General features: G+C 50.3%; 1 protein-coding gene across 5 annotated transcripts in view; it reads right to left on the bottom strand.

Moving 5' to 3' along the window:
• Window positions 1-1103: 1103 nt before the first annotated feature.
• The window catches only part of LOC133350664 (paired box protein Pax-2a-like), a 339735-nt gene continuing 329496 nt past the window's right edge, over window positions 1104-11342 (bottom strand). For all 5 annotated transcript variants that reach the window (XM_061565266.1, XM_061565270.1, XM_061565268.1 and 2 more), the window contains 2 exons: window positions 7846-7932; window positions 1104-7471 (listed from right to left, as the gene is read on the bottom strand). In XM_061565266.1, the coding sequence (XP_061421250.1) occupies window positions 7404-7471; window positions 7846-7932 (155 nt within the window). In that variant the 3' untranslated portion in view covers window positions 1104-7403. The remainder of the gene's footprint in view (window positions 7472-7845; window positions 7933-11342) is intronic.

The following is an 11342-nucleotide window of genomic DNA, read 5'->3' as shown; positions in this document are numbered from 1 at the left end:
GCAGGTGCGCTTAAAACACACGATCTAATTGGGTTGTAATTCTTGTAGCAAAGTGACGTCGGCTCGGGAGATAATGTGAAGATCTAATTTACTTCCCGGCGCCATTTCATTATCAGTGTTTAGTCAATCATCGTCATCGTCACGGATATGCCTCTTCATTGATAGTGTAGCTCGTGTTCGTCTTACTGATTACAGTACTTGAGATCACGTAACCCCTTGCGTATTTTCACTGAGATTCGATTGCTTGTTTACTTTAAAGAGTGATTCATTTTGCAACCGGGAGGTTGTGTGTTACGTCTCCGAGGTTGGTTAAAATGAGCACTGCCCGTTGTGGAATACTGTACCGTGGATGCGTGTAAACTGATCAGTCCATTCTTCACACAGTTGTTCACTTTCTTTGGATAAGACCAGCTCTGGGAGCCACATGCATGACAGCTATGACTGACATGTGATTGACGTGTGACTGACATGTGATTGACGTGCGAGTGCCACGCAGCAAACCGAGCTTTAAAAGGCACCCACAGGAGCACAGAACGGTCTCATCTATTTTATTTTATTTTGAAATGTTTTGTATTTTAGCAGGTGAGGCCGACTGAACTATAAAGCTCTTTTTTCTCAAATGGATAGCTCAACGAAGTGGCTTATCATGTGGAAATGTACAGCAGCCAAATACTCTAAACGCGTGATGCTGATTCGAAGTGGTGAGGGGGAAAACCGGAGGACCGGGAGAAAAAGACACGCGACCACGTGGAGAACACGCAAACTCCAAATATGCAGCAGCAGCAGCAGCAGCACGCGTCAGGGTCCGGATGGCACCCAAGACCTCCTGTACACAAGGCGAGGTAGTTAACATACCGCCACCATGAGGCCCTAATCACCATCCAGGGCCGCTCGTAGGAGCGATAAGTAATGTTAGCGAGCACCCATTAAGGGTGCAATGTGACGCTCCGCTCTCTGTGAGGGTTCCACAAACTCATTTCTTTCTCCCGTGACACAGTTAAAAGAAGATATTGAGCACGTTTTTTTTTATCAAACTTTTAAATAAAGTTTAAAAAAAATCCAAAAGCGTTCGCCAAGATGCACATGAATGACAAGAAGGCTCGTTTAATTTAGAAAACGGAGGGGATTTATTCATTTAACAGTTGCAAATTTTTTTTGTAACACATCAATGCAGTCACTACAATGAACGGTTCGAAAATGACAAGCACACGGAATCGGTTTGGCGAAACATCAGCCCGGGCCAGATTCCAGACAGGTCTTGCGCGTAACAGAGATAGTTTTTTGGGGGTAGCGGGAGAGGGGGGAGGGGTGAGGGCAGACGGGGGGCCCGGCCCGAGGGGTCGGCGTTTTTTTTATTTGAACGCAATGTGTCACCGTCGCTGTACAACCCATGCACCCCCCCCCCACCGCGATTGAAGCAGCAACGCACCCGCTCCGAACCCCTCGGTCGGGGTCAGTGTCGGCTCTGCGTCGCTCGTTGAAGCAAACATTGTGTGTGTGTGTGTGTGCGTCTGTCTCGGTTGTTCGGGACGTGAGAACAAACAAACAAAAACGGTGGTCGCGCAACGCCGAGCGCGTGGAGACAAATAAATAAATAAGGAGACCGGGTCCTGGGTGCGATGCACGGGCTGCTCTCCGTGGTGCTAGTGATAGATGCCTTCCCGTGGATGCACGGGGAATCCGTGCGAATCACTGGCATGAATTTACACGCGATTGTGGCGAGTGTGTGGTGGGGTGGGGAGCGGAAGGATTTTTCTTTTATTCACAAATGATTACAAAACTTATTAACATTACATGCAATGTCAGAGTCAATTGGATTTGATCGCTACGCTCCGTCAATTGTTCCCGTTCCCTTCTCCCTCCCTCTTTGTTTCCCAAATGCCAAAAAATCAGGGCTACGTGTGACTCAAGACAAGTCTCCCAGACCAGATACTCACGCGTGAGCTCTGGCTGGAGGAACAGCTCGCAAGTCCGGTTCAAAACAACAACAAAAAATTGCACACACCTACACGTGCGTGCTTGTGTGTGTGTGCGCGTGATGACAGTGTGGGGAGCGGTAGTGTAGCGATTAGTGCGCTGCGCTACGAACCCGGCGACCCGGGTTCGATTCCCGCTCACGGCCAACACCAGTGACGATTATCTGAACCGGTCCTGGGCCTCCCCGAGGTCAACTCAGCCTCAAATGAGTACTTGGTGCGGTGTGTAAACATCGTCACTGGGGAGACAAAGGCGGCCGGGCGTGGTGCTGGCCCACTCACCCCCCCCTGCCTCCCCCTTGTGTGCCGTGCCTTCCTTCATAGGTGCTCGCTAACAGCACTTGCCTCAAGTCTGTTAAGGCTATACGGGGGGGGGGGATCTTTGTGATAAAAGTTCACCACCTTCCATAGATAAAATCTGCCGCCGGATAAATTGCCAATGTACAGACGTGGACTGCGTATGACGGTCGACGGGTGGGCTGACGGGTGAAGGTTTGGGTGGACTTCACTTCCGCAGGTCAACTCCACCGCCCACTCACAGGGGCCATGAGCTTTATACATTGAAACATAAAACACTTTTATAGACAGAAACACACAAGATCCTAAAACATGTAAACTCACAGGTCGACAAGATTAAATGCCATGCTTTTTGCTCGCTCAGTTGCCATATAAACAACTAATGTTCAACAGTACATCACAACAGTATTCCTCTTCACCGGAGGCCCGGCGAGATCCGCAGGGTTCGTATATTTACATCAGTGCCTGAATTCACGCACTAGAAGCAGATGACGACATCATAGTGGTCCGGGAATTGGGGTCAGTGGGGAGGGCAGACCTTCCTAACACAATATTAAATACAAACCAGCCATTCTTCATTATTGCAATGCTGTTAAATAACGAAACGAAATCAAAACGTACAATTGACTTTCTAGTAATGCACATAGGTTTTACACGCAATGTACAAATCGGAAATAAGCTCTGCGGCCATTTACATTTGCATTATTGATAATACTGCCAAGTTATTTGCATATCATAGCAAAAAACAAAAACAATTGTACACGAACACAACCGGCTCTTTGGCAACTGTGACATTTCCGTGTTCGCAGCACATTTCGGTTGTGCCGGTAAATAGCTCAGCGGTGAAGTGGGGGCACAACTAGTGCGCTTGGCAGCGGCCTGTTCTGAAATGTACGCTCGCGAACCGCCCCTCCGCCCCCCCTCTTGCCGTGTACAGAAAGACGATTGTGTTCCCCGTGGCTGAGGCGGTGGTGGAAGTGTTTGTGCCAGCCTCTCAAAGGGGGCGCTGCGGTGGCGAGGAGATGTTAACTCCCTACGCCTGGTTCGTGGGTTCGATCCGGTCCTGACGCCTGTTGTATATTTGGAGTTTGCGGTGTGTCTCTCTCTCTCTCCCTGTGGTCGCGTGGATTTTTCTCCGGGTCGTCCGGTTCCCCCCCCCCCCCCTCCACATTTAGAATCAGCATCACGAGTATTTGGCTGCTTTAAATGTCCACGTGATTAGCCGCTTGGTTGTGCTATCATTTGGGGCCAAGTCGCTTCTGAAAACGAACTATATACCTCAGTGGGCCTTACACCTGGTCAAATAAAAATAAAAATTGTTTCGTTTTAAGGACTGGGCCTCTCCCACGTGGTCAGGAAAGATGCATGTGTGGCCCAAGGGCGCTGTGGTTGGAGGGCCTCTGTCTCCACTGGAAGGGTCGCAAATTAAGATTATTGTTGGGGGGTACGGCCGAGCCCATCATCTCTTCAGGGTCGATACAATTACTACCACGTAGCACTTGAAGAGTGGTTTGTTCTATGGAGAGACTGGCCACTGCCATGAGAATGTGGAATGTGGGGTTCGGGCCACAGATTTAGACGACGATTCGTGTTTGAGCAGGGAAATAGCCGAAGTGAGTGACAACCCCACGTGACTTTACACAGAATGGGGGAAGAGCATTGTAACTCATGAAACATAACGTCGGCTTACTTTTCAAAAACAAATCGGTGTCTTGATTATTGATTACTCGAGGCTTCTCAAGTAACGTCATGCAGTCTCCAATGTCAAATGACGACGTCACTTTTTTTCTTCCCGCAACGATATTTTTTTTGGTATATTGGTTTGACCTCACAAACATCTGCGCTGCCGTGCTGTGACCGCAGGCTGTGTTGCGCCATGATATTGTTTATCTTTGTAACGTACTGACTGACGCCCTGCCCCTACCGGACATTTGTGGGGGGGGGGGGGGGAAACGCTCCACAGCTCATCGCATTCCTCCAGCATGAACACATATTCTGATTCTGATGATCTGCGTGCACTGGCGCTGCCGCGCTCACATCAACCCGAGCCGCTGACTCCATTCCGTTGATCCTCGTTACTTGTCGCAAGAAAATATGTTCACATTTTGAAAATGACAGTCGTCGTGAAAACGTAAGCAAGCCCGCACGTGCTGCGATAGAGGTAATTCTATTACACGCTGACAGTGGAGTACACCTTGGGATTTCCGGGCACCTGCCTTTGGTAATCAGATTACGGCGAAGCACCGTTACGTGTAACGCGTTACTCCCCAGCGCCGCTTAGAAAAGTTAACGGCGGCGGCTTTTTTTGCCCGAATCGCGCAATCGAATTACAGGCGCCGGGGTTTTGTTCAATTAAAGGGAAGCCCCTGAGTTTTGTGAGCAGTGACTCGGGCGCCCGCGAAGTAAATCCACTTTAAGTTATCGCGCTTACATCTGGCCACTGCCGGCGTTTTAGACGTCGCTGGGGGGAAACAAACGGGGAGATTGACCAGCGAGCGGCCGCGTTTGGGCCGCTCGCGAGTAAAATTGTGCCGACACAGAGTGCGAAGTGTTTTAACCGTCCCTGTCCAAACTGCACCTCTGCCTAATGGTGGCTGGGGCTGGAGCTGCAAAACCCATTATGAAAATGTCGTGTGGAGTAAGATTTATACCGGCGGTCCCCGGCAGAAACACTCCTCGGGGATGGCGAGAGTGGGGCCATTACTGCCTCATTTACCCGAAAAACTCATTTATCTTCACTCGGGGAGAGAGTGCGAGGGGGGGGGCGGAGTGGGGAGATGGGAGAACGGGGGAAGGGGGAGCGGGAAGGAGAGGGGGGGGGGCGAAGGGAGACACAGCCTGGGAGCCGTGAGGGTGATTTGTCTAAAAAGCTATTAAGTCCTTGTCATGTCAATTTCAATCATGGCGGGGTGTGGACGGATCTCGGGGCACTCCCTTTGTAGAGTGCGCAGTCGCTGTGGAGCGGGAGCGCATTTACATGTCCCTCGATTGCCTGTCGAGCATTGCTGCCAATAAATAATACGTGACAAAATGTTTCCGGTGCGCTCCTTGGCCTCCTTCTAACGCTAAGGTACGCGTTGCCGAGGTGTCAAAGCCGCGAAATAATAGATGTTTTTCTTTTTTTTCTCTCTCGGATTTTCCTCTCGCTCGCTCGCTCGCTCGTTCGTCCCCGGCTCTTTATATCTCCTCGCGCGTCTCTCCTAACCAAGCGCGGAGCGACGTTCCGACGGCTTCTGGTGCGCAGTGCAAAAAAATAACTGAATTTTTTCTTTTCACAACAACCTTTCCACCGAAGATGCTGTCCACTGCGGTCGAGTCGGAGGCCTGCTTTGGGTGCCGGCCGTGCGGCGTTGGGAGTCTTGGTTTTAATTTGGTGTTCGTTTATTGAAGGGGAAAATGTTCCACACTTCAGCGATGTAACGTTTGAAAAAAGATGAAAATCAGTTTTTTCACAAGAGAAGCAAAAAAGTTGTCATTTAAGAAAACACAGCCAGCAACACTAGTTATATACGACAGACCATGTGCTTTCTAATTTAATTAACTACAACTTTCAATTAGCAACATTATTTATTTTTATTTGAATACCTTTCAAATTGAATGGAAACAAATTAGCAGTATATATTACATAAAACATGTTTGCCAGGTTTCACTTAAAATTCAACTTCGCTGATTAAAAACTCGGCTCATTGAATGAACCGTAATTGCCAATTAATTTCAACTTCACTGCCAATTAAAACAATTTGGCCTCATAGCGTGCAGTTCCATCAGCGTACCACAGTAGACAGAGCACCGCGAGGTCATAAACAGTTACTGACCAAACAATTTAATTATGGACATTCGTTGGGGAATCTGCTCGATTTAACCCTCGAGTAGACAAGACGATAATCAGCCCACGCGGTTCCGCGATGCATAATTTAGGCCGCTACACGAACCGCGTTTACACAGCAACTAAAAAGGGTAACAACAAATTGGAGGGGGGCATTTAAAAAAAGGGGTGGGGAGAGGCGTGGGTAAATATAATTGTGTTTAAATTCAACTCGAGCAAATGTGCTCTCCCCCGTAATGAATCTGTCACGAGTGAAGCCAGCGCCACTTTCATCGACGACGCTGGGGACTGTTTCCAAAGCGCGAGAGAACTGTGGGACGGTTGGCGTTGGGTGGGCAGCCTTTGTTGCATTGCTTCCTTCATGACGCCGTCAATCGCACGACTGCTGGTTGAGTCCAAAAATGCAGCGAGTTGAGTTTTGGTAACGATCACAGGTTTATTTGTTTTTTTTCCCTTCCCTACTTCTGGTTTGAACGTAGATTCGTTTCCTTCACGTGTAGCTGCTGATAGTTGTGGGCGGGGGGAGGGGGGGTGCCAGAGGGAGGTCAAAGTTCATCTCGAAAAGTTTATTTTCCACTGGTAGCCAGCGAACTGAATCGGAGTTGAGTCGCGTGGGTCCGTGAAGATGTGACGACGTACCGCCTCCTTAACTTCTGCGGATCTGCGATGACGTCTCGGCTTCCAACAATTTTGGCGACGGTGGTGTTCGGGGACAACCTTGGGGAAGAGGGCAGTCCGTTCGTTGTTTGCTGCTGCTGTTGCTGCTGCTGCTGCTTCTGTTGCTCTGTTTACCCTCCCCTGTCGACCACGCTGACATAACGCGGAAGGGAGGCTGGCGCGCGTTGACGCACGTGTTCCCTTGCTCACTGACCCCGATGACAACAGCCCCACCAAAGAAGACCCGACGCTTCACGTCAGTCTCAAATACAGCTTCTCAAAGGTCACATCAGACTTGTGGCCCAGGGAACAAAAGAAAGAAAAAAACATAAAGAAGAGAAGCTTTCAATGCCGCTCATAACCGGCGGCGAGCCTCCGCCGGTCTTGAAAGGCCTCCCTGGAGGCCGACATTGCAGCCGAGGCCGCATTCAGAGATAATTAACGCGTGGGCTTTAACGAGCTGAGCTTTGCGTTGCTCGTCTCGATGGTCTTGAGTTCCGAGTCAAAAAAGCTGCGAGGCGTGTCCTGAGGGCCTGCTCGTTGAAAAAGGCCTCCTGGCTCGCCTGGTTGGCGCCATCTTGCTCGGGAGTGGTGGCGCGGTCCCAGGGCGTGAGCCCGCAGGCAGGCCTGGGCCATCGCCGTGGCAACTAGTGGCGGTCGTAGCCCGTGGCGGTGGTAGGGCCCCGGGCTGTGGCACTGTAATAATACGGGGAGCCTGCAGGTCGTGAGTAGAGAGACAAGGCCACAGATTAGCAATGCTTCATAATGGCTACAATGTACCTCATTATGGCTACAATGAGTTATGCTTCAACTATAACCAATCGTATCTTATCAGCCCTTTGTCAATGGACTGCCGTGTCAGTCATGGGGGTTGTTTGACCATACTTCACCACGGTGGTCAGCGCGGGTTCATGAACGGAGGAGCCAGGACGGGTTCAGATATCACTTGCTACCGATGCGAGCCATGGCCGCGAATCGAACTCAGGACCCATGTAGAATCGCATTAGAGTCTCCATTCGAATAATCTAGGATCTCTATTCCCTTGCATCTCGAGTGTGTGTATTTATGTGTGTGTTGCGTTGTACTCACTGAGCAGACCCGGGTTGGTGAATCGCCAGGCGTCATTGTAGGCCGTGTACTGCGGGTGGGAGTACGGGTTCCCGGGGAACTCGCTCCCTGTTGGGACACATGCAATGAACGCACAGAGATAAAGGTCACCCTGTGTCATAGTCTTCTCGGACCGTTGGGGCAAGGGCTGCTGGCAAGCACCTACGAAGGCCGGAACGATGCATGGGAAGGTGGTGTGGCCGGAACCACGCTCGGAAGGCCGATGATTACACTCCCCGCCAGGTACTCATTTAAGGCTGAGTCAACCTAGGGGAAACCCAGGACCGGTTCATAAAATCTACCACCGACGTTGGTCATGTGCAGGAATCAAACTCGGGTTGCCGCGTTCGAAGCGCGGTGCCCTAACCACCGTGCTACCGCTCCCCATGCACACGGCACATTGCCGTAAACAGCATGCACAGCCAATGAAACACAAACACAGCGTACACACTATAGACGGTGCGCAATCTGTATATGCAAACTGACGCACACGCACGGGCACACGCACGGGCACACACACATGCACACGCATGGGCGCGTGGCGATCGGCAGCTCGCGGTCGACGATGGTGTTTGGTGATGACGCGAGATCTACGTGTCCACGTGCCCCGCTACATAAGAAGAGAAGGTAAAGGTGCAGGCCTGCAATTTCCACTTCACACCACTGCTGGCCATAAGGACCTCCACTGGAGGCATCTCCAGAGAGTCTCTCCAGACAGGGTAATTTGACCTACTCTTCCACGCTGGCCACACATCGAGACACGAGTACACACGCTTTATCCCACCATGCGCACGCTGGCTCCCTGCCGATCGAATAACTGCGGGGGGACTGCCCGTCGTATAAGCCGCCGTGCCGGGAGATCGAATCGAACCGGCGACCTCTGGATAAGCAAGTCCAGCGTGCCGAGCGTGACGTCGCTGTGGGAGGGTAGTCACCAAAAAAAATTGTTGTTACTTTGTTTTATGCCATTTAATAGGCTGGGGGAAATCTTTGTTTGCGCTGGGAATGCAAATCAAGTCACCCGGTGAATTGAACAAACATACGGTGAGAAGGTGACCCCCGGTGCACTTTGTACGAATACAAAAAAGACCCTTAACCTAACGTAATTGTTTTAATTAGAGTATCACCGCTCCGGCATAATTGATGCATGTGGCAGTCACTCTGATTAGCGGGGTAAGTGATTCGTCATCGTCAACGCGTTCGCAACGGTCATCCGCGGGACACAACAAACACACACCACCGCCACGCAGACCGTCACGGCCGGTGCTGTTAGCGAGCGACTATTTTGGCCAGCGTAGCTTGCAAGGCGTGGTGGGGCCCGCACCATTAGTCCCTGTCTGTCTCTCCGTCCCCAGAGAGAGGAACACGACAGTTTATTCGTGTTCGGGCGAATTCACCAAGGTGAGGCCCAGATCCGATTGAGATACCATTGGAATTGCACCGTGTGTGGAGATCGCAAAGGTTCTCCTGAAGCCCAATCTAAATAGCCTAATAGAGTTGCATTAATCACTCCCTCCAATCCGATTCATTCACAAATGTTTGCTTGCGCTTATTGTGAATGTATAAACTACGGTGGTATGAATCCATAGCATCTCGAATGGTGTGTGCGTCAATCAAAAATAACCGATTCTCGCACACACTGCGACTCGTGCGTCGTGAGTGTAGGGAGAGATTTTTAATCAACGAATTTGTGAATGTTTAAGTCCCTAATAACGTGTACTCGCATAACCCCAGACATTACAATTTACCGACAAATTGTGTTTCATCAAAACGCAGTAAAGCACTGCGGTATCATTTAAACGATAACCATCTCAATCGCAGCTGTGATGTTTGAAGTCGTACATCAAAAATAATAATATCTTGCATTTGGGATTGGAAGTTTAAACATTTTGAATGCATATTAAGCGACGAAAACGACGTATTTACATTTAAAAGCGACACGCAGATTTTCGCTCTCCCTGCGCGAGTGATTTATTACACATCTCAATTGAAAGATGTCTCCGCGAGATTTGGCCGGCAGGGAAAGGAAGGAAAAAAAAATTGCACAGTGGCAGCAAAGGGGAAATTTCCACAATTCAGGCGTCATTTGCACATCACTTGCTCTCATTTGTACCTAATGTAATGCGACACCATCACGCGTTTCTGAATATATACACGAGCTATAATTACGCCCCGCTCTGACATTCACTTATTCACTTGTCCACTCGAAGCAGTACCTCTCTAGATTAGGGGCAGCCACTGGTAACCCAATCTCTGACAGGCCTGTCTCCCCGCACTGATGTGGCAATTATGAGAATGCTCATCAAGTAGAAATACCAGGGTCTAAAACAATAAAGGTCCAGTGTTGAAACTCTCTGGCAGCCTTAATTTGTTCGATCAAAGGCAACTTGCGCCGGTTGCAATGCTTTATTTATTAGGGGGGGGGGGGGCGGGGGGCTTGAAAGACCGCAATTGTCTTGTCTGCTCACGAACGTGCCGGCTCTGATATCCGCCGCGGCCGGCGAACAGTCACAAATGCCCTCTTAGCTTCAACCGGAGCGGCCGGGCGACGCATTTCGCCTCGCCGCACACGGGCAACAAAAAGGTGTTGGCTCAGGGCAAAATTTGGATGGGAGGCAAAACAAGAAACAATCGTGCAACGCCACGATCCTTTTGCCTGTTAGGCGGCAGGAAGTCGAGTGTGGCCTCCTGTACGCCGGCTTGCATCGAGACAGTGGCACCAGCTGTATATTAGCCAATTAAAGTGATTTTGAAACGTAAGGTAAGTTGACATGGTTACCTCGGCAAATGTTAAACGTGCGTATTTAAAACATCGCTGCAAATGTTTTAGTGCGCGCTTTTTAAACGGGCGGATTCCGGCGGATCCGGGCCTTTGTTGAAAAGGGTGGAACGCGTCGCCTTGGCGAGCCGTCGCGCTCTCAAAAAAGCCGTCGGATAAAAATGTGAAGCTTGCCGACACCTGAGTGGGGCCTCTGTGACGTCGAGTGATCTCTTGTTGTTCTTCACGAGGTGGCCAGGGAAGGGCAGCACGGCAACGGAGCCTTGGGTCAACGCGGGCGGCGCTTTGAGTGCAACTCTCGGCTCGCGTGCGTGGATTTCTTCAAAGCCAAACATCACTCACTCCTGAACGAGAGTCTTAAAACTCGGCGAGGCATTCCTGGATTCACAAGCGGCATTGTGTTTTTCGCCAAACGTTTCTGCGGTATTTCATACAATGGATGCTACGGCTCAGTGACACCAGGAAACGCTGGACTAATGACTACTCGCGTCCGTAATTGACGCCACCTTTATAATTACGTGACCCCTTGGCAAAACAGATTTCTACGCAATCCGTCAGCGTCCCGTGAGGTCGGAATGAAAGCGTCCGGCGAAAAAGCCAATCACGGCGCGGAGAGAAAAGGGGCCAAAATTTTTATTATGCCACATTTTCGGCACTTATTAGCGTGCGATGATCCATCTTAAAACCGTAAACGGCCACA

The sequence above is a fragment of the Lethenteron reissneri genome, chromosome 34, assembly GCF_015708825.2.
Source record: "Lethenteron reissneri isolate LAM-NWPU_2019-01 chromosome 34, ASM1570882v1, whole genome shotgun sequence".
NCBI lineage: Eukaryota > Metazoa > Chordata > Hyperoartia > Petromyzontiformes > Petromyzontidae > Lethenteron > Lethenteron reissneri.
The sequence above is the reverse complement of the archived record's forward strand: the minus strand, read 5'-3'. Positions and strand labels throughout refer to the sequence as shown.